Source organism: Pogoniulus pusillus, chromosome 27 (genome assembly GCF_015220805.1).
Source record: "Pogoniulus pusillus isolate bPogPus1 chromosome 27, bPogPus1.pri, whole genome shotgun sequence".
NCBI lineage: Eukaryota > Metazoa > Chordata > Aves > Piciformes > Lybiidae > Pogoniulus > Pogoniulus pusillus.
This window is the reverse complement of record NC_087290.1, coordinates 12,248,592-12,271,459: the sequence shown is the minus strand read 5'-3', so window position 1 is coordinate 12,271,459 and position 22,868 is coordinate 12,248,592. Positions and strand designations below refer to the sequence as shown.

The 22,868-nt window shown below is 51.0% G+C and overlaps 2 protein-coding genes across 6 annotated transcripts in view; one reads left to right on the top strand and one right to left on the bottom strand.

Annotated features, from left to right (window-relative positions):
* Positions 1–1,728: 1,728 nt before the first annotated feature.
* XAF1 (XIAP associated factor 1) lies at positions 1,729–18,202 on the bottom strand. Of its 3 annotated transcripts, none has more exons than XM_064166748.1 (10): positions 18,150–18,202; positions 15,185–15,517; positions 14,220–14,584; positions 11,630–11,765; positions 9,627–9,683; positions 7,961–8,213; positions 6,651–6,718; positions 6,063–6,398; positions 5,509–5,577; positions 1,729–1,928 (listed from the first exon to the last, which is right to left on the bottom strand). In XM_064166748.1, the coding sequence occupies exons 3-9, from the start codon at positions 14,249–14,251 to the stop codon at positions 5,536–5,538; spliced, it is 924 nt and encodes a 307-aa protein (XP_064022818.1). In that variant the 5' UTR covers positions 14,252–14,584; positions 15,185–15,517; positions 18,150–18,202; the 3' UTR covers positions 1,729–1,928; positions 5,509–5,535. The 3 variants fall into 3 exon arrangements, with proteins under 3 accessions (XP_064022818.1, XP_064022817.1, XP_064022816.1); XM_064166747.1 differs by lacking the exon at positions 1,729–1,928 and adding an exon at positions 4,446–4,589 and having other exon boundaries at positions 14,220–14,285; positions 18,150–18,199; XM_064166746.1 differs by lacking the exon at positions 1,729–1,928 and adding an exon at positions 4,446–4,589 and having other exon boundaries at positions 18,150–18,198.
* Positions 15,951–22,868, top strand: part of SLC13A5 (solute carrier family 13 member 5) — a 24,965-nt gene continuing 18,047 nt past the window's right edge. The window contains exons 1-2 of one of the 3 annotated variants that reach the window (XM_064166744.1): positions 15,951–16,219; positions 22,458–22,565. In XM_064166744.1, the coding sequence (XP_064022814.1) occupies positions 22,461–22,565 (105 nt within the window). In that variant the 5' untranslated portion in view covers positions 15,951–16,219; positions 22,458–22,460. Of the gene's footprint in view, positions 16,220–20,879; positions 21,067–22,457; positions 22,566–22,868 lie in introns of those variants that run through there. The other 2 variants (XR_010307430.1, XM_064166745.1) reach the window with 2 other exon arrangements.

Here is a 22,868-nt window from a genome sequence, read left to right as displayed (position 1 = left end):
TTGAGTCCCAGAAGATACAGGAAGGTTGCTTCTCATGCTTGACCTTGGCCTACCCTACCCACTGCTGCATTTGGGCCCTCAGACCTGCGCCAAGTGGAGTCCTTTGTCTCTGCAAACGACCAGGGTCCTCCGCCCTCCCCCTGGAGCTCAGCGGGGTGGAAAGAGGCCACGCTGCAAACACGAGCGGCAGTGCTTTGTGCCCGGGGTGCTCACAGGGCTCGGCATGAGGCCACGCTGCAAACACGAGCGGCAGTGCTTTGTGCCCGGGGTGCTCACAGGGCTCGGCATGAGGCCACGCTGCAAACACGAGCGGCAGTGCTTTGTGCCCGGGGTGCTCACAGGGCTCGGCATGAGGCCACGCTGCAAACACGAGCGGCAGTGCTTTGTGCCCGGGGTGCTCACAGGGCTCGGCATGAGGCCACGCTGCAAACACGAGCGGCAGTGCTTTGTGCCCGGGGTGCTCACAGGGCTCGGCAAGAGGTCACCGTGCCGGGCAGGGCAGCGCAGCGCCGCCAGTGCCGCTCTAACCGCCTCGTCCTCACCTCGGGAGGAGGAAGGAGGCAGATTGCTTCCAGGCGTTCTCCAGATCCGCCAGAGGTGTTTGCACCTGGCTCCTGTTGCCTGCAGGCCCACAGGCGGCTCTGCCCTTGCCGAGCAGCGAGCCCCAGACCTGCGCCCACGCGCGCCCCACAGGCGCGCAGCAGCCGCGGGCGCCGCCCGGCTCCGCGCGAGCGCAGCAGTGCCGCTGACCCAGCACCGCTGCCCCCAGCACCGCTGCCCCCAGCACCGCTGCCCCAGCACCGCTGACCCCCGCACCGCTGACCCCCAGCACCGCTGACCCCCAGCACCGCTGCCCCAGCACCGCTGACCCCCGCACCGCTGCCCCCAGCACCGCTGCCCCAGCACCGCTGACCCCCAGCACCGCTGTCCCCCGCACCGCTGCCCCAGCACCGCTGACCCCCGCACCGCTGACCCCCAGCACCGCTGACCCCCAGCACCGCTGCCCCAGCACCGCTGACCCCCGCACCGCTGCCCCCAGCACCGCTGCCCCAGCACCGCTGACCCCCAGCACCGCTGCCCCCAACACCGCTGCCCCAGCACCGCTGACCCCCGCACCGCTGACCCCCAGCACCGCTGACCCCCAGCACCGCTGCCCCAGCACCGCTGACCCCCGCACCGCTGCCCCAGCACCGCTGTCCCCCGCACCGCTGGCCCCCGCACCGCTGCCCCAGCACCGCTGACCCCCAGCACCGCTGCCCCAGCACCGCTGACCCCCAGCACCGCTGACCCAGCACTGCTGCCCCCCCGCACCGCTGACCCAGCACCGCTGACCCCCCGCACCGCTGAGCGCCCCAGCCCTGCCGCCTCGGAGCGGCGACTACCCACGGCCCGCTGGGCAGGCTGCAGCGCCAAGACCGCCCTGTGCCCCTTCTTCCCCCTCCCGAGGCTCGGCCGTGCCCAGGTCCATCTCAGGCCGGTGCCACCAACACCCGCAGGGTGACACTGCAGCGCCGCTTGGGGAAGCGGCCCCGCCGCTGCCGAGCGCACAGGGAACGCCGCCCGCCGAGGAGCCCAAAGGGCTGTGAGGCCGGGGCTGGCCCTGCGCCCCGCTGGCAGGTTTGCTGAGCCCCTCAGAAGATGCCAGCGCTTGCCCAGCCGCATGCCCAGCCGCCGTCCCGCTCACAGCGCTGGCATTAGTCCAGGGGTTACAAGGCTGGAGGGATCTACTCTTGCACCGTCCGTTGGTGTATTTCAGCTCAGTCTCCCACACACACATAAACGAGCCTGGGCCCTTGCTGAACCGCAGTTTCTGAGCTCTGCCTGCCTTCCCATCCCGAGTGTGCTCCTGGTAACGAGTTTGTGTCTGAGAAGTAGGTCACAGCAGTTGTGTGTTGGTTCCAGCCAGCATCCTCTGATAGTGAACTTTGCTAGAAGTGGATGAAAGGAAAATAGCACTTTGTAGTAAAACTGTTAGTGTGTTTTAGTGTTTATTGATGTCACCTGTTGGGCACGAAAGGCTGCTTCACAAATATTCACTGACTCCTCACCTTTAACTATGCACAGAATCATCCAGGTTGGCAAAGCCCCTCAGGAGCACCAAGTACAACCGAGAAACCCTCTACAAGATTCACCTTAAACCATAGCCCCAAGCACCACATCCAAGCGACCACTAAGCACATCCAGGGTGGGTGACTCCACCACCTCCCTGGGCAGCTCATTCCAGTCCCTGACCACTCTCTTCATGAAAAACTTTTTCCTAATGTCCAATCTAAACTTTCCCAGCCTCAGCTTGAGGCCATTCCCCTTTGTTCTGTCTCCAGTTACCTGTGAGAAGAGCCCAGCAGCAATGGGCTCTTCAGGTAATTGTAGGCAGCAATGAGGTCTCCTCTTCCTCACACTAACCATCCCCAGCTCCCTCAGTCACTCCTCATCAAATATATCCTCCAGGCCCTTCCCCAGCTTCACTGCCCTCTTCTGGGCCCACTCCAACACTTCCACATCTCTCTCATATTGTGGTGCCCAAAACTGGACACGACATTGTGTGTGGCCTCACCATAGCCGAGTCCAAGAGGACAATCAACTCTTTGCTCCATCTGGCCACAGCATTTTCAATACAAGCCAGGATGCTACTGGCCTTATTGGCTGCTCAGGCACCCTGCTGGCTCACATTCAGCTGCCCCGGCACACTGCTGGCTCATCACAGTATCACAGCATCATCAGGGTTGGAAGAGACCTCACAGATCATCAAGTCCAACCCTTTACCACAGAGCTCAAGGCTAGACCATGGCACCAAGTGCCACATCCAATCCCCTTTCTGACAGGCAGGTCTCCAGCCACACTGCCCCAAGCCTGTAGCACTGCTTGGGGTTGTTGTGACCCAAGCACAGGACCTGGCACTTTGTCTTGCTGAATCTCATCCCATGAATGCTGTCCCATCAATCTAAGCCTATCAAAGTCCCTCTGAAGAGCCTCTCTACCCTCATTCAAATCAACGCTGCCACCTAACTTGGTGTCACCTGCACACTTAACTGCTGACATTCTCTATGCCTGAATCAAGGTCATCAATAAAGACGTTAAACAGAAGCAGTCCCAACACAGATCCCTGAGGAGCACCACCAGTGCCCAGCCGCTGACTGGATTTAACTCCATCGAGCACCACTCTGGGCCCTCCTGTGCAGGCAGTGCTTTATCCAGTAGACTGTGCTCAGCCAAGCCATGAGTAGCCCATTGGTCTACAAGAATTTTGTGGGGAACAGTATCAAAGGCTTTTCCAAAGTCTAGGAATACAACATCCACAGCCTTTCCCTCATTCAGTAGCCAGGTGATCTTGGCATAGAAGATCAGGTTGGTCAGGCAGGCCCTGGATCCTCCACTGGGATCCTCATTTTCTGTTTATATATCAGAAGATGAACACCTTCAGTTATCCTTGGACATGCCTGCTCTGTCCCAAGACCAAGATATTTGTGCTGGCCCTAGCTTCAGTCCTCACTGAAGTGAAGGAGAGCAGATCTGATGTGTATTTTTTTTCTCATTTCACTGGGCCATGCCCTGAAAAACACCAAGGTCTCAGCTTGCAGCGAGGGCAAGGGGAATTGGTGCTCAGCATAGCAAAGAATTCTGAATTCCTTATTTCCCTCTCTCCCCCAGAACAAACATTTTTAAATAAGCTGCTCCTCCTGCTGCAGTGGGTGGACAAAGAACATTCCTAAGGCAAGCTTACACGTAAATATTTGAAATGACAACAGCTGTGGAGAGCCCATCACTTTTACAGCTTTCTGGTGAAACTGCTCTTAAACCCTTCTCTGATTCTAGGCTGGAAGGGACCTCAAAGCTCATCCAGTTCCAATCCCTCGCCATAGGCAGGGACACCTCCCACTAGAACAGGTCACTCAAGGCCTCAACCAGCCTGGTCCTGAGCACCTCCAGGGAGGCTGTGGATCACAGAATGTGCTTGAAGATTGACATGATCAACATCTCTGGGCAAGCTGTGCCAGTGTTTCACCACCCTCATTGTCAAGAACTTCTTCCTAACATCCTCCACCAGTTTAAACCCATTCCTCCTCGTCCTGTCGTTACAAGACCTTGTCAATAGTCCCTCCACAGCCCTCCTCTAGCTCCCTTCAGATACTGCAAGGCCACTCCAAGGTCTTATCAAAGACTTCTCTTCTCCAGGCTGCAGAGCCCCAACTCTCTCAGCCTGTCCTCATAGCAGAGCTGCTGCAGCCGTCTGAGCATCTTGGTGCCCTCCTTTGGACTCGCTCCAACAGTTCCATGTCCTTCTTGTGTTGGGGGCTCCAGAGCTGCACACAGGACTCCAGGTGGGGTCTCAGGAGAACAAAGTAAAGAGGGAGAATCCCCTCCCTTGCCCTGCTTCCAACACTTTTCTTGCTGCAGCCCAGCACACAGATGTCTGTCTTGATAAGGAATAAAAACCCAAGACGCTCTTTGTTCTCCCTCCAGAGTAGGAAGCCACTTTTATTTATCAATAAAACTACAATACTTCCAGTGGCCTTTTGCTAAACCCAAGTTGAAGCTTCAGTCTGAAAATGTGCCTCTCTTTCCAGATCATGAGTGCTGGAGAAAGTATTCTGTAAAACAAACAGAGCCCAGTCTGAGTGGTTTTGAAGTTTCAGTTCTACAGCCTTTCTCTGTCATCATTCAATTGAAGAATACAACAAACTCACAGAGCAAGGCAAATAATCTCAGTAACTACCATGTACTTACTTTTATTTCAAGACTAGAGTCCTGTAATTCAAAACTACACAAACCCTTTATTTCTCACTTTGGTGCTGGCTCCCTTTAATTTACTAGGAGAGGCAAGTTTTACAGGGAGGAGTAATACCTCGTTTACTGAACCAAGTAGAGAAAGGACAGATTGAGAACAACTGCTTTCAGTTTCACTTAATTAATTGGACTGAGAGGAAATTATACTGCTTAGGGACTGAAAAGCAGAAGGAAGATGTTAGCAAAGAGAGAAGATTTAAGATTGACAGCCTTCCTGGGACAGGGTGAGGAAAGAGAATGCCTATGAAGCGGTGCAAGCACAACTGCAGCTACTGTCTGGCATCATTACTTCAATGTCCTGAATAAGCAAATTTTAATAGAGAAAAAATAATTTGATTTCTTGTCTTCTGAAACTGTTCTTTTAAGGAGGCTGGAATTAGCTGATCTTTGAGGTTCCTTCCAACCTAAACTTTTCTATAATTCAGTTTTGGAGCAGACAGACCTGTTCTGTGAGCTCCTGTGCAGGTCTCTGCTTAAGGTAGGAAAGGTACTGCCCGGGTTGAGAGTAACAATAGGTGTTAAGAGTCAAGACAGTGAAAAACATACTGGCTCTGGCTTGAAGCAACCTGACGGGAACCCACTCAGTGTTGGAATCCAAAGAGCTTTGTGATGTCTGAGCATTAGCTTTTCTAGAGCAAAATGTCCCATTGTTCCTACCTACCCAATGTAGAATAATCCTCAATGACTGATCCTGTTTCAAATTGCTGAAAGCCTGTGCATTACCTTTTTCTCCAGGGCTTGATTTTTGTTTCATCCCAGCAGATTCGAAGATGTTAAACGCAGACATTTGATCTAGAAAAAGAAGTAACAGTCACATCAAAGAATTTAACATCACGTTCTCCATGTGCTCATATTCAAGTAGGGAGGCAACTGGGCCTGTTTGTTGTGATAGAAAATCATCCAGAGCTCTGTCTCTGATGCAGTTGAAATTTAATCATGCTATTTGCTAGGCAGGAACAGTATCAGCCCTCAGCAAACAAGGATAGTTGCTGAACATTTTCCAGGGTTTGAGCTTAAAATTAGCAGCTGCAGTCATGGTTCTTGTCTTACTAAAATGCAAGCAGGCTATGGACAATGGGTCCTATTTGTGTAGATGTCAGCATGAATAGTCAGTGGAATGAACCAGTTCCACTCTTTATGGAGAGAATAGAGCTGTGGCCAGCATTTCAAGCTGTAGAATCCAGAAATGGGAGCCCAGGTGGTGTAAAAAGAAGTAGTGACCCTGTATGCATGGCCCTTTGCATGTAGGAGCCCAAGCCCAACGTGTCACTTCTCACCTCATGTTTCTGAAGGGTTGGAAGTGGCAGAATAATGTTGCAGGAGGCACAGGTCACCAGCATGTCATAAGAGTGGATGCCTTCAAGAGCTTCAGGTGACATGGGAGAGGGAAAGCCAATCTCTTCGTGCTCTGGGGGTTTAAGCAAGGTTTTGGAGGTCATTGGCTTGTGCCTTTCTTTCACCTTGGGACGGACATCCTTCCACACCGTTGCATTCTTGGAGCAGGAAGAGGGAGCCAGAGAGGAGGAAGGTGGCTGCGGTGGATCACTGCTGAGTTTTGAAGTGGCCTCGTCAGCAAGAACTTCTGTCAGCTTTTGGGCTGCACTGCATTCTTTCTGTTCAAAGAGAGCATGCAGAACGAGGTGAGGATTGGCACTGCACCCAAGCTGTGCTGCGGGGTGATTTGCAACACACGGGAGTCACAGGGATGGACAGCAGACCCCCCCCCAATGCTGCTTCAGCTGAATGCATTGTGGCATGAAGCCATCCTCTGAAGATCCAAGACACTGCACTTCCCTCCCTAGAGTGCAGCTTGTGAGAGACATTAGGCACAGCCCATGCTTTAGTTGCCTTTCAAATGTGCTTACCAGGTGCTGGGAGTACTGCTCATCTGGGAATGACTTACTGCACTTCTGACAGACATTGCCACCAGTACCTTCAGAGGGAAAACGAAATGGAGAGTAACACAGTGCTGCCATCAGCCATCTAGACAGGCAGCTCGGATCCACTGGTGATCACTGGCTCTAGGGAAACACAGAATGCTGATTCCACTGGCCAGGAAGCAATTGCAGCTGCGATGACATTTGGCTTTTGGCACCACTCAAAGCCAATCCACTACCCTTCCAATTTAGCCTCGTGTTTTGTGGTTCATGATGCTTCACTCCTACCCTACCCCAGCTAATTCTTGCTCTCAATAGTTTGTTTTGCCAACCACTGTACCTGCTGATGCCTGTTGCTTTCTGGAACCCTTAACAGGGCTCATGATTCTTTTTTTTTTTTCTCTTGACATATTCTGTCCAATACCTTAGGCCTAATAATAATTCCCCAATTGAAGAGGGCCAGAGATCTGCTGGAGAGAGTTCAGTGGAGGGCTACAAGGATGAGCAGGGGACTGGAGCACTGCCTGATGAGGAGAGGCTGAGGGACCTGGGGCTGCTTAGTCTGGAGAAGACTGAGAGGGGACTGAATAAATGTTTATAAATATCTGAAGACTGAGAGTCAGGAGGGGGGGACAGGCTCTGCTCACTGCTCCCTGGGATAGGACAAGGAGCAATGGATGGAAGCTTCAGCACAGGAGGTTCCAGCTCAACACAAGGGGGAACTTCTTTCCTGGAAGGGTCCCAGGGCACTGGCACAGGCTGCCCAGAGAGGTTGTGGAGTCTCCTTCTGTGGAACCTTTCAAGGCCTGTCTGGATGCATTCCTCTGTGACCTGAGCTTTGGCAGGGGGGTTGAACTCAGTGATCTCTTTGGGTCCCTTCCAACCCCTAACATCCTGCAAGCCTGTGATCCTGTAATAAAGCTCCAAGAACTTCAAAAGCTCAAGGTATGCATTGCTGGCTTTACATCTGAAGCAGGAGGAAAATCTAAATTGTATTTTTTAACTGTGCAACAAATAGAAAGAGGAAATTCTACTTATTTTCTAACAGGAAGACTTTCACTTCCAGGACTTAAGGGAGGCATAAGAGAACATGGCCGAGGAGCTGCTGGTCAGTGCAGCCACTCCTAGCATTACAATAACCAGTGCAACAGAAAGCAACACTTGGGCCTCTCACTGCATCTGGTTAAACAACAATCCCCTCCAGCCTGGCTTACAGAGAACTCTAGAGAAGGCAGGAGAATTTGCACTCAGATTTAACAGGGTTGACCCAGCCCATAACAAGGAGGAATTTTGTTTACCAGTGGGGTGAATAAATGTTGCCTTAGTGGATGCTTCCCTGGTTTGCAGGTTCTCATCCTCACGATAGGACAGGTCACTGTTCTGACAAATCTCTCTGTGCTTGCCCTGGTCTCTGTACATGATGTACTTGTTACAGGCTCCACACCACTCTGTGCGGCTGGCACAGGTGCCCAGGTGCTCCTGCAGCTTGTGGAAGGGCAGCTCCAGCTCACAGATTTTGCATCTCATTGTTCGTTTGAGGCATTCTTTGGTCTGCACAGGAACACAGGAAATCACTGCAGATTTGTTATCAGTAGTGAAAGAGGGCATTGAGTGAGAGCAATGAGCGACTCGATGAAAAGCTCAGCATGAGCCTGCAGTGTGAGTGCAGCCCAGACAGCAGCCCTGTGCTGGGCTGCAGCTAGAGCAGTGTGGGCAGCAGGGCAAGGGAGGGGATTCTGCCCCTTTACTCTGCTCTCCCCAGACCCCAACTGGAGTCCTGTGTGCAGTTCTGGAGCCCCCAGCACAAGAAGGACATGGAACTGTTGGTGCGAGTCCAAAGGAGGGCACCAAGATTCTCAGAGGGCTGCAGCAGCTCTGCTATGAGGACTCTACTATGAGGGTCTGCAGTGTGGAGAAGAGAAGGCTTCAAGGAGACCTTGGAGTGGCCTTGCATTATCTGAAGGGGGCTAGAGGAGGGCTGAGGAGGGACTATTGACAAGGTCTTGTAACGACAGGACGAGGAGGAATGGGTTTAAACTGGCAGAGGGGAGATTCAAACTGGATGTTAGGAAGAAGTTCTTTATAGTGAGGGTGGTGAAACACTGGCACAGGTTGCCCACGGAGGTTGTGGATCACAGAATCACAGAATGTGATCTTGAATCACATTCTGTGATTCTGTGATCCACAACCTCCCTGGAGGTGCTCAGGATCAGGCTGAATGAGGCCATGAGCAACCTGTTCTAGTGGGAGGTGTCCCTGCCTATGGCAGGGGGGTTGGAACTAGATGAGCGGGGGTTGGAACTAGATGAGCTTTGAGGTCACTTCCAACCTAAACCATTCTATGATTCTATCACTGCTGGAGAATGCTCTCCTTAAGGGGTATCTACATGACCAAATTCAGGCCTACCTGCATTAAGAGTCAGCCTGATTAGTCTGTCTTTAATTATGGATGATTTAGGCAATCTAAGGCAAAATGGGAATCAACAGCAGCAGGAGAAGCCTTCTGGGTTTTCACTGCTTTGGTTCCTTGAAATGGTTAGGCCACAGCTGGCACGAGCAGGCTGCTCTGCCCAGCCTTTGCCACCTCTTCTTTTTATCTCTTCCTTGACTCTTGCTTTGTACAACCTCTCCTTAGGAAAAGCAGTGGAAATATGAGTGTGGGGGGCAGGATGGAAGTGCCTTTTGAGAAGTCCTTGAGAAGCTTGAGGTGCAAGGGAAGAGAAGTAATAGATTATTTCCTGGAACAGACTGTCCATGACAATTGGACAGGCAACCACTATGGGATATACAAAGGGGGAAGGCATGCCAAAACACTGCAGCTGTTGAGAAGTAGAAGCTTCTTCATGGTCCAGAACAGAAGTCAGGGATTTACATGTTTTTGCTGCTGAAACCCTTAGCGTGGCTCTTGGTGGCTGCTCACAGGGGTCACCCTAGAAGGTAAAAAGTTCTGCACTCTGTACATACCTGGTGGTGCTCCAGTTGGAACTGCTGCATGCCTTGGTGACAAAGATTACATCTGACCTGCAAGCAAAACGTCCAGCAGTTAGTTGGGACACAGAAGGTTGGTTAATGCTTTCATATGTCAATGAGATGATCTTCCTGCCATTTGAATCCCAATTATCAACAAGCTGTTGGGGAGTTTTTGTTTCTCTGTTGGGCCGGGTCTGTGCTGCTGAGATTTTGAGGGAAACATGTCTGATGCTTCTGCAGGAAGCTGTCAAGTCTGGGTGAGGATCCAGTTGCCAGAGGTGCCCATGAGAAGGGCACAGTGTGATATGAAATAAAGAGCATGCCCTTAGCTTAAAAGTATAGGTCTGCTATTCAGCTCGTCTGGATGACAATGGACCCTCTGAAAACACAGGAGATAGCCTTCTGTGTTCTGTTAAGTAACTGAAACCAACAGAATTGCTAAGGCAACAAACCCTGTAAGGCAGAATAGGAAGCCCTGGTTGTGAGTGCCATGGTCTAGTTAATTAGAATCATGGAATCAGCCAGGTTGGAAGAGACCCAGTCTGTTCTTGAACACCGCCAGGGATGGTGACTCCACCACCTCCCTGGGCAGCCCATTCCAATGCCAATCACTCTCTCTGCCAACAACTTCCTAACAACATCCAGCCTAGACCTCCCCTGGCACAACTTGAGGCTGTGTCCCCTCCTTCTGTTGCTGCTTGCCTGGCAGAAGAGCCCAACCCCACCTGGCTACAGCCTCCTTTCAGAGTGCTGCAGACAGCAATGAGCTCTGCCCTGAGCCTCCTCTTCTGCAGGCTGCACACCCCCAGCTCCCTCAGCCTCTCCTCACAGGGCTGTGCTCCAGGCCCCTCCCCAGCTTTGTCGCCCTCCTGTGGACATGTTCCAGTATCTCATCTTTTCTCTTGAATTGAGGAGCCCAGAACTGGACACAGCACTCAAGGTGTGGCCTGAGCAGTGCTGAGCACAGGGGCAGAATGACCTCCCTTGTCCTGCTGGCCACACTGTTCCTGATCCAGGCCAGGATGCCATTGGCTCTCCTGCCCACCTGGGCACACTGCTGCCTCATGTTCAGCTACACTTTACCAGCACCCCCATGTCCCTCTCTGCCTGGCTGCTCTCAGCCACTCTGTCCCCAGCCTGTAGTGCTGCTTGGGGTTGTTGTGGCCAAAGTGCAGAACCCTGCACTTGGCCTTGTCCAATCTCATCCCATTGGCCTCTGCCCACCCATCCAGCCTGTCCAGGTCCCTCTGCAGGGCTCTCCTACTCTCCAACAGATCAATACCTGCTCCTAATTAGAAGGGTTAGGTGATAGCTTGGACTCAGTGATGCTGAGGTCTTTTCCAACCAGGTTAATTCTGTGTGATTCTGTGTCTTCAGGCTGTAGCGCAGTGCCTCTGGCCACAGGCCTCTTAATGATGTGCTAAAAATGCTCTGTGTGTGAGGAGCTCAAAAATTCACTCTGCCAGTTCAGTTTTGTTTAAAAAACAAGTGTGTTGATGCCATCCTTTGTATCAGCAAGGTTCTGTCAGAACAGGCACCATCTGCCTCCCTCTAATCAAGTAATGTAAATTGCATGCTCTGGCCAATTCCCAAGCACCAGGAGCATATATCCATGCCTGATCTGCTGAGGACACTAGAGAGGACTTTTTATTCTCTTAAGCTCAGTGTGCAGTAAGATCTAAAGGTGCTGTAAGGGTCATATCAGGCTCTTGCAGATTTCCTGGCCCAACAACTAGATAATTTCAAACCTAATTAATAGAGCACAAAACCACCAACGTGCTACGTCAGAGCTGGCAGAGTTCTTTGCTGCTTGCAAGAAAACCTTGAAGAATGATAGAATCAGCCAGGTTGGAAGAGACCTCCAAGCTCATCCAGTCCAACCTAGCACCCAGCCCTATCCAGTCAACCAGACCATGGCACTAAGTGCCTCAGCCAGGCTTTTCTTGAACACCTCCAGGGACGGTGACTCCACCACCTCCCTGGGCAGCACCACTCACCTGCTTGTGTGCTTCTGCCTGATGGTCTGTCATATCCTTCTGGGCAATTGGCTCATCACATTCCAGACAGAGAGTGAGAAATCTCAAGCAATGGGCCTCATGGAGGGAGAAATTGGCAGCAGCCACGTCTCGTTTACTACCCAGCACAAGAATGGCAAAGAGAGAAGAGTCAATGAACTGGCACCCTGTGTCAGCAGCCTGGCACCCTGTGTCAGCAGCCAGGCACCGAGGCACTCTCCACCACCCTAGCACAGTGGGACAGTCTGCTGGTTTGGCTGCAGGCAGAGTGTGGAATTTACCCCAGAGCAGTAAAATAACAACACCTGCATGGAACTTGGAAGTTAAACGAAAAGAATATTTACAGAAGCAGACTAAAACGTAGCAAGAGGAAAAGGAGATATACAGCCCAGCAAAGGCCCAGGCCCAAGACAGAAGCAAACATTCTCCCTGTCCCTGCCATCCTAGGGCTTACCTCCCACACTGCAAACCTAAACAAAGTGAAGAAGACAGAGCTAGAAGCGAGGGAGGAAAGAAAGAGCAAGAGAGTGATGTGTGGAAGGTCAGGGAAAATACAGGATAAGGAATAGGATAACAAAGGGCAATATCCTCTACCTTTCCCCTGGTACTCTATCCCCTTGGAGAAGTTTTAATCCCTTAACATTCTGTGATTCTTCTATATGTTTTTTTCTCTTTAACCCATGACAGAACATTAGTAGTCAAGATCAAGACAGTTACTTGATGGAACACGGGGGACACAGAGCAAATAAAGCAACTGACATCACTCACCACAGGCACATCTATGCCAAATCAGCCTGTCACAGAATCACAGAATGCTGGGGACTGGAAGGGACCTCCAAAGATCACTGAGTCCCACCCCCCTGCCAGAGCAGGATCACCCAGGGCAGGTCACACAGAAATGCATCCAGGCAGGTTCTCAATGTCTCCAGAGGAGACTCCACAACCTCTCTGGGCAGCCTGCCCCAGGGCTCCGTCACCTTCACAGTGAAAGAGTTTTCCCTCGTGTTCCTGTGGAACACCCCCTACTCCAGCTTGCACCTAGTGGCCCTTGTCCTATCATTGGACATCACTTTTTGTACTTTGAACAACAGCCACGTCAGAAATGACAAACAAAACAACCCTCAGCCTGCTCTTCCTTCTCTAACGCAGTTTTCCCTCCTGTGCAGGGGGCACAGAACATCTCTTTGGACAGGCTGGGTCAGCTGCCCAGCATCCCTGCAGCCCTTTAGGAACATAATGCACAGCCTTGCTTTGTGCAAGGCTAAGTATTGGGTTCTCTTTGTAACCAAGTAAATTTGACGCTGGGCTCATGTTTAACCTTTCTAAGTTTGACTCTTTCTTTTAATTGCAAGGCTTCATAGTCTTGGTTCATATAATTTGCCCAATGGCCTACCTACTACTTAAGACACACCAAGCTATACTATCCTTATGGCCCCTTCCAGCCTTCTGTTCTATGACAGAGGCCAAATTTTCCTGAAGAAAATAAGCATTTCATCACTGAAGTGCAAATATAGCAACAGAATGAAACATCAGCCACGGGGGGAAATTGAGGCAGCTGCTGGCTTTGGCATGGCCAATGCACTGATCCCTCTGCCACAAAGATGATCCAAGGGCTGGAGCAGCTCTGATAGGAGGATAGGCTGAAGGTGCTGGGGTTGTTCAGCCTGGAGAAGAGAAAACTCTGGGGGGGACCTTAGAGCTGCCTCCCAGTACCTGAAGGGACCCTGCAGGAAGGCTGCAGATGGATATTTCATGAGGGTGTCTAGAGACAGGACAAGGGGGGATGGTTTGAAGCTGAGGCAGAGCAGGGTTAGGCTGGAGCTGAGGAAATTCTTCAGTGTGAGGGAGGTGAGACTCTGGAACAGACTGCCCAGGGAGGCTGTGACTGCTGTTCAAGGCCAGGCTGGATGGAGCCTTGAGTAGCTGAGTCTAGCTGAGAGGTGTCCCTGGGACGGTCAGAGTAGATGATCTCTAAGGTCCCTTCTAACCTAAGCCATCCTAAGGTTCTGCAAATTTACCCACACTGAACCTAGGTAAAAAGAGAATCACAGAATCAACATCCAGGTTAGCAAAGCCCAAGTCCAACCTAGAACCCTAATCAACAACATTCACCTTATACCATATCTCTAAGCACCACATCCAAAAGACCCTTAAACACATCGAGGGTTAGCGACTCCCTGGGCAGCTCATTCCAGTCCCTGACCACCCTCTCCGTGAAAAACTTTTTTGTAATGTCCAATCTGAACCTTCCCAGCCTCAGCTTGAGGCCATTCCCCCTTATTCTGTCTCCAATTACTTACGCGCAGCGCAGGAGCGGCCGGCGGAAGAAAGCTCCCCACAGTAAAGCAGCTAGAAAGAAGCAACTTGGAAACAGAAAAATGCCTGCAAAATATTTGTGCTGACTGCTGTGAATGGCTATCACACATCCCCCTCCTGCCCTCTGCTTCTTCCTCTTCTCCCCCATCACAGGAGACCTAGGAAAACCCTAGAAAACTCTGGCGGTGCCCACACTTTGTGAGGATGGAGAAAGGATTTCCCATTTTGTGGTAGAGAACGAGAAAGGATTTCTTACCAATTTTTGCAGAACTTGCTGTCTTCTGCCATTGTTTGTCTTTCCTTCTGCTGGATGGCCTTCCTCCTATCAGCAGAGAGCAGAAAGAAACGAAACCGAAAGGCTCTGCTGCTGTGACTCCACCCCGGACAGCTGCTGGGGCAGCGATGCCTTAAAGGAGAAAGAGCGGCGCGGCCAGGCGAGGATGCTTTTAGTGCAGCTCCACATGCAAATGAGTAGTTAGAGGAATTTCCTGAGCTTTGCCTGGGTTAATTTTCTTCTTAGTAGGTTGCTAACACGGCAGCGTTCGGTGTGTGCCTAAGCAGTGCTTATCCTAAGCCAAGGATGTTTCACTTTCCCACCCTCGCCAGGAGCTGCACTGGAAGCTAGGAGGGAGAAGGGCCAGGAGAGTTGTGTTATGAAAATATTGACCCTCCAGGACAGCCTGAACTAGCCAGAGGGATATTCTGTGCCATGGGACGTCCGACCCAGTTTATCAACTGGGAGAACTGGCAGGCAGGGGCTGATCGCTGCTGGAGCACCAGTCAGTGGGTGGTGAGCAGTTGCATTGTGCATCACAAAGCCACCTTGACCGCCCTGGGGCGATGCTGTACAGCTCAGACAGAAGCAGACAGCTAGTGGAGAGAAAATACTTGCCCACCATCACCCTGGGGCAGAAACCCAAGCTTTGGTCTTCCAGCCTCGCCTCCCCCCACTATGTGGCTGCTCAGCCTTGCCCTAGCAGACTCCCAGGCTCCACTGACCCTCAGACCACTTTAGGTATGTGCCAGACAAAAACTCCAGCCCGCATTAACCAGCTCTGCCTCTTCTCTCTGGGCATATTCTGTCGTGGCTGGGACCCACAGCAGCAAAGGACCCAGCCGGGGGTCATGCAGCTCTACCCTTTTACACACAGAGCTTTAGAGGAGATGCAAGTTAGAGAGAAAAGAGAACAGAGCTTCACAGTTTCGTTTGGATGCCAGTACCTTTAGGATTTTCTGATGGAAGGCTCTGCCATTTCTTGTACTGACTGCTACAACTGTGTGACACAAGCAGCTCCCCTCTGGTGTTCTAAATCCTGCCCGGTGTGGAACAATGAGATAATAGAGATGAGGAAAATATAAGCTGACCTTCTTGGTCTGCAAAATGGAGACAACAACATTAATTCTTCCACGTTGCTGAGGTACTGGGAAGAATCATTCACTACCACTTGCATAACTCATTGTAAAGCCATGAACAGCAGATGTCCCAGATGTAGCTCAGAAATTGGTGTGGATCGTTTCCCATCCAAACAAGCCTCTTCCATCCCACATTGTTCTCTGGGAAAAAAAGAAAAGAAGAAGGGGGGTGAAAAAAAAAGGAAGCCCAATAAGCCATTGTTGAGACCTGCGAGTAATGAGTGCTTATCTGGATTTTGTGACACAAATTATGTAATGAAGCAGAGAAAAGGCTTTTGAACAAGTATGTTAATGAGATGGCAGCAATGGGAGAGGTTACAGAGTTGCCAGTTCAGAATATTTTTTTAATGTGATTTTCTTTTGCTTTTGGTGTTGGTCTCCCGTCCCCCCTCCCCCTTTCTTTTGTAGTCTTTAGCCTGCCCAGCATTTGAATGTGCTTTAGGGCTTCATGCAAACTGTGCAGGAAATACCAATTCTGAGTCAAGAAAGCCTGATCAGCAACACACATTTACCGAGCAATCTCCTGCCTCAAAATTCATAATGAGGGCTTTTATGTCGAAAGTTGTTGGGCACAGGGACTGCACAGAAAGGATTGCTCTGCTCCTTCAGAGCCTCAAAAGCTTTTCTTGGAAAAATATCAGATGCTCTACTGGGAACTCTGTTGAGAGATGCTCCTAAAGCAGTGAGCTGGCAGTGGCTGGAAAGCACTGACTGGAGGGAAAAGGGTAAGGGAGAAAACAGTGATTTCCTTCCCATTTGAATTCCGTCCAAACCCTCCAGTGCAAGGAAGGTGCTGTGCAAGAGCTCTTCTAGGCATCCTTTTATGTCAAGCATCACGGAGAGGTAAGTCTTGAGCTGGCTGGTTTTAAAATGTGATTTCCAAACGTCTGGGTAGAAGACACTTCTCTTGGTGTTAAGCCCTGGAATGTCTCGGGGTTGGTTGTTTTCATTTCTGTTTCTCAGCATCAGGCAGCAATGGTCTTACAATCCTTCTTTGATATAATTTTGCTAAAAGGTTTTGTACCTCAGGGTGTTGCACAGAGCCTGCAACATGAAAGAGCTTTAAAAAGACTCTGAGGAGAGTTTTTGTCTCAGGAGAACTGTAGTTATCTAGGTCAAACGGGCTGCTTTTAAACGGGCAAACACTCTGTACTTGTGTGCTTGGGCAGCACTTCAATCAGAGGCAAAAAGTATGCATATCTGTAATTAAATGGATCGGCTGCTACCTGTAAATCGTCCTTGCCACGGACTGTTCCCATCCAGCCTCAGCAGGGGTAAGTGGCATGACTGGGTTGTAGTCAGTAAGATATGTCAGAAGAGCAACTTCTTAGGAATGACCTAAACTAATCTAAACTAACTTATTTTCCATTTTTTCCACCCAGACTGCAATTCCTACCTTCCAAGAGGACTTGATTTCCAGTCCCTTTCTACTAACCCAAACAGTGCAGGTCAGCCTTTGTTAACCAGTCTGCAGCAGTGCCCCAGTTTTGAGCAGAACTCTTTACAGTGCCTCGCATCACTGCCTCTGCTATCTGAAGTACAAAAGGGCAGGCTCAGGCTGCAGGACTCTGCGGGTGGTTTGACAATGCTATCAAGCTCATCTATGGACCTGCTTGTCTTGGAAAGTGTGGCTGTGCCTGTCCCAGCCTTCACTGCTCAGAGCCATAAGTGGCCCAGCCTCTTGATCTGGCTCTGGTGCTCACCAGACACTTCAGTGAACTGATTCTGCTCACTGACTCAGCAGAAAAAAAAACTGATGTTCTGCTTTCTTTATTAAACTCAACTGAGCCCCAAAGCCACCTTGCTAAAAACCCTGGGCAGATGAGTGGCAGTGAGTCATGAGGTGGGCTTGGCTCTATTACTGCATCATACTGCATCAAGCTGCATTTACAGTGAGGGTGGTGAGACACAGGCACAGGTTGCCCAGGGCCAGGTTGGATGAGGTCTTGAGCAACCTGTTCTAGTGAGAGGTGTCCCTGCCTATGGTGGGAGGTTGGAACTGGATGAGCTTTGTGGTCCCTTCCAACCTAAACCATTCTGTGACTCTATGATTCTATCCTTGGTGCTTTCTATGTTCTAACATACCTGTGCTCACTAGGGTGGTACAGCAGCAAATGTGAGAGCAGTGGTGTCTAGTAAGCATGCAAAGAGATTCAGGTACAAAGAGACCTGATCCAGCTTCTGGTTCTACTTCATGTCACCACCCCTGCCTAAATCTATTTGTAACACAAAGATCTGAGTTCCTGTGTAAACCAGCTTGAAACTTATTACCAAGAAGAACAAGAACAGCAGATTTTTTCAACATTAAGGTATCAAAATTTAGCCCAAAGGCTGCTCCAGTCTCCCTCTTTTAAACAGTCTCTGCAACCAAAGGCTCATTTTACCTACTGTCCTTAAAGAAGTAGTTAAAGATGGTGAAACCACACCGCACCCATCCATCCCTGTAAATACTGCTGAGGGCTCTGCCACTGACTGCAGGAAAGGATTCTTTCTTTCTCTTGAAGGCCTGCAGTTAGTGCTTCATTAGTGTGAGCTAAGTTTCAGGCTGTGGTGGGTTTGCACCACACGGAATTTAGGACTTATCCCCCACCCCCACCCCGGCAAAGAGTAAATGACCACATTTGCTCAGACTTTTGGAAGTTAAAGTACAAAAGCAGACCAAATATAAAAGGTAATAAACACCTACAAACACATACATGCATATACAACTAGACAATAGCTCAGACCTCCCCCCGCCCCTGTACACTGCAGCCTCAAGGCCACCTTGCCTTACCTCCCACTGCAGTAACCCAAACAATCGGCGGCGCAGGAGGAGGAAAGCAAAGTTCAGAGGAGTACAGAAGGAAAACAGCGAGAGCAAGAGGGACAAGCTGTAACTCCAGACTATATAGACATTTTCCAGACCAATGAAATGGGATAAAGATATCTCTTATGTTTTGTTCAGCCCCTTGTAAGAGTAGAGTCCATCCCCCCTGGGCTTTCTCAAACCCTCTGGAAAACTTTTATGTACAATTTACCAGTAAGACATCAGTCTTAAACCTGCAACAGAGGTTTCTGAATGCTCTCTTTGAGCCATCTGAACACTCCTCCTGCTGGAGGTTTTGCAAGCACCACGGACTCTCTGCAGCTTCCTTTTGCCTGGCTGCCAGAGTACTTCTGTAAAGCAAGCAGCCAAAGCCTTGTCTGCCTTCTTGGCACAGTGAAGAGGAAGTTCATGGACAAATGCTGTGAAAGAGCTGCCATTCCTGCAGCACTCTCACATCCAGCTAGTGCCAAATGTATGAGAATTGTAAGCACAGATTGAGGGAACAGCTGGAAGACTTGCCAGACTGTGCATGCTCCTCTGTGCCTCTTGGTTCATGTCTGCTGATCCCTTACAGAGCGATGCCCAGGCCTGGCAACCTGCAACTTGCTCTCTTCCCCCATTTTACCCAGTCATGCTCTCCCCTTCCAGCACCTTGACTGGGCACTGCACAGCTTTCCCACTTCCTTATCTGAACGCAGGCATCTTCCATCTTGTCCTCACTTAGTATCCTTCCCCCTCCCCATGTTCATAGAGTCATAGAATGGTTTAGGTTGGAAGAGACCTCAAAGCTCATCCAGTTCCAACCCCTCACTATAGGCAGGGACACAGGTCACTCAAGGCCTTGAACACCTCCAGGGAGGGAGCATCCACAACCTCCCTGGGCAACCTGTGCCAGTATCTCACCATCCTCACTGTAAAGAACTTCTTCCTAACATGCAGTTTAAATCTCCCCTCTGCCAGTTTAAACCCATTACTCCTCATCCTGCCATTACAAGACCTTGTCAATAGTCCCTCGTTGCTTTTAGCAATGTGGCTCTAACATCTGAATTCAGTCATCTTCTTGGCCTCACAGTTCCTAGAGTGGACCAGGAACTGACACAGGTAAAACTTCCAACAGTTCCTAAAATAGTGTTGATGAAGGTATCTTTAACACGAAGTGTGCAGTGGCAGGATGGCTTGAGAAAGAGGGTAACAAGGTCAAAATCTACCTGTCAAGATTACAGGTTCAGTTCAGTGCAACCCTTTATTCTTGCTGCTCAGCAAGAGCCAGCTGCTTTACCTGGGTTTAGCTGAACTCTTAGCAGGCTTCTACAAGAACTGGAGCTGGCACTAACTTGATTTCTCCTCAGCAGAACCAGTACAGACATTTTCCACTAACAAATACTTCACATGCACCCCAACAAACAAACCTGTTCTTCTCCTGAAGCAAACCTCTAGAACCTGCTTCTGCCAAAATAAATAAATACAAAGAAGTTGCTAATTTCCATGCTTAAGATTTTGCCCAGCTTTAGGTGAAATTTCTAACCTCAGTTTACCAGTGCTGGCCTTATGAATTAAAAAAAAATGCTTTGTTTAGGACCTGGGTCTCAGGTGAAGGAGATTTAGACACAATCTTTCTTTCAAATCTGGACTCAGGGTGGTTCCTTTCCCTCTCTCCTCTGAGGTGTTGACACCTTTCTGTTTTCCTGTTTCACTCTTTCCTTTCTGCTCTCTAATCTCTTGGGAGACCTGCACCATCTTCTCATCCCTGACCCAGACAGCTGTTCCTAAGAACCCTGGGGAAGGTTCCATTTCTCACATGCCTCTCCTCTGCCAAAGGTACACCCTTCTGCTTGACAGTTGCCATGCAAACAGCAGAAGAGGCTACTCCACTATTCTTTCAGTCTGGTTTCCTGTTATTCAGATGCTTGTTCTTTTCTGTGAATCCCTTTTTTGCTTCTGTCCATGTTATCCGAGGTACTTTGCACGGCACACTGAGGGCAAGTTTGCAATCACTCTGCACAATGAGGAAATACTGATTCCTTCCTTTGTATCTGCCGAAAGAGGGCACTGAAGCATGGGCTGGTTAATTAAATTACCCACAGGATCTCATTCCCAGGTATAGCAAACAAGTCTCCTTTCACAGGATTAGTGCATCTGAAGCTATCCACACATGTTCATGCCATTTCTCTTTATTTTCTGCTCTCTACACTACCTCTCATTTAAACAAGAAGACTGCAAATCATATTTGCCCTGGTCTGTCAAAGCGAGCCTTAGTACAGCTCTTTTAGAGTCAACTCTTTGCATTTTCCTATTTGAGTGCCTGTGGTCCTTTTTCTTTCTTGACCATTTTTTTTCTGGTCATTGGAGGCTGGCCACAGGAATGTAAGTTTTGGCCAACTCCCCACTTTCTGCCAGGCTTTGCTCTGGTGTGAAGTTTCCTCTGTGTTGGTTAAGCTACCCAGAGGGACTGCTGCGAAAGGTTTGCAGATTTGGCACCTGCCCAGATCCGGTTGGCTACTGTTTTCCTTAGTGGACATTCACTGCTTTTACAAATAGAACAGTAACATTGGAGTGTCTTGTTTTGAACTTCTGTCACTCAAGCTCCTCTGGTCAGCAGAGGACAAACAGTGCAAGCTGTGGTCACAGCTCCCCCGTTACTTGCTGTGGAATCTGAAATTCTTTATTTCTGTGAGACGCTTCTTGGTAAGACTGTGCTGACAGAATGGAGGAGATGATTTGTACTGCCTTCATTTTCAGGTGGTTGTTGACATCTCAGAAGCAGAGCATAAGACAACCACAAATGGATTATCTGCAGTCTAGCTTCCAGCCCCTCCAGTTGTTCCCTTCTGCCATTTTGGTAGTGATTGCCACCTGTTCAGCACAGAATCACGGAATTAACCAGGTTGGAAAAGACCTCTAGCATCATTGAGTCCAACCTATCACCTAACCCTTCTAATTAACTAACCCATGGCACCAAGTGCCTCATCCAGCCTCCTCATAAACACCTCCAAGGATGGTGATTCCACTACCTCCCTGGGCAGCCCATTCCAATGCCAATCACTCTTGCTGTAAAGAACTTCTTCCTAATGTCCAGCCTAAACCTGCCCTGGTGCAGCTTGAGATTGTCCCCCCTTGTTCTGTTGCTGGTTGCCTGGGAGAAGAGACCAACCCCACCTGGCTACAACTTCCCTTCAGGTAGCTGTAGGCAGCAATGAGGTCTGCCCTGACTCTCCTCTTCTCCAGGCTGCATACCCCCAGCTCAGCCTCTCTTCACAGGGCTGTGCTCCATCCCTGTCACCAGCCTTGGTACCCTTCTCTGGATGCATTCCAGCACCTCAACATCTTTCTTAAATTGAGGGGCCCAGCACCATCACTTCTGATTTTGATTCTGTGGCTACAGTGTAGAGCAAATCATTGCAAGGGGCATTAACAAAACCACTTTCCAGTTAACCTTTCTGGGTTATTTTTAACCCAGATGACATACACAGAGCCACTCACGGATAGGCAGTGGATCACAGCCATGCATGCCTGCACAGACCTCTGCTTTGCAAAGCCCCCCACTGTAGTTTTAACTCCCCACTCCCCTAAAGGAGTTCAGTGCTTGCTCATCGTTGCGTAAATGAGAGGTGACCCCCCCTTGGCATCAGCAGCACCTTCTGGACGTCCAGCACCTGGGAGAAGCGCTGAGCACTGCGGCTCTGCCTGCAGGCTGTGTTGTAAGAGTTGTGCTGACTGCCAACTTCCGTGGCCATTGTGAGCAAGGGAGACCTTTCCTAACACCTTCCCACAGCTCGAGTGCCACCTCGGCACGCAGCCGGCACGCAGCTCTGCTCTCCCACCGCTGGTCTGCAGAAGCACACGCGTGGATGTGCCAAGTTAGGGCCCGGCGCCCATCCGACGGCGGATGCTGACATAGCCTGGATGGGACTGAAGGCATCTGCCAGGTGTTGGGCAGGGCCTGGAGCACTGCGTCCTGCGGGGCTGCTGCCGGCCGGGCGCGGGCAGGGAGGGAGGGAGAGCCCCGCAGGGCCAGGCGCGGGGCTGCCGGACCCCGGGGGTCCCTCGCTGCGGCTCGGCGCTTGCACGGCTACCCGGCGGGACCGAGCCCGCTGCCCCGGCAGGGCGCGGGCGTGCCCGGTGTCCCGGCAGGGCGGGAGCGGCCGGCCCCCGGCAGGGCGGGCGGGTCGTGTCGCCCCCCGCCGTGTCCCTCCCGCCGCGGCCCCGCCGCCCCGTACTTAAGGCAGCAGCGGCGGGCGCTGCTCCCGCTGGCGCCCTAACCCTGTGTCCCCGCAGAAGATGGCTCCGTCGTGCTTGCAGCCCCTGCTGAGGTACCGCTCCTTCGCCATCCTCTTCCTCACGCCGCTGCTGCTGCTGCCGCTGCCAGTCGCGGTAGCGACGAAGGTAAGTGCCTGCGGGACCCAGGCGGGGAACAGCCTCCCAGCTCCAGCCCTGCTGCTCCCCCTGCAGCCCATCTCTCTGTCGCCAGCTCCTGTCCTGCTGCCCTGCCAGCCGCACCGGGCCCTGTCCAGGATTTCAGGGCACCTCAGGCAAGGCTATGCCGCACTGGGCACCAGGTCTGCCCTCGCCACTGCGCCTCCTTTGCCACCTGAGCAGGCGGTGCCCAACTTCTGCCACGGCAGTTCTGCTGCTCCACAGTATACTGCAGCAGATCCTTCCTGTCCCCTGATCGCTGAAACTTCCCTG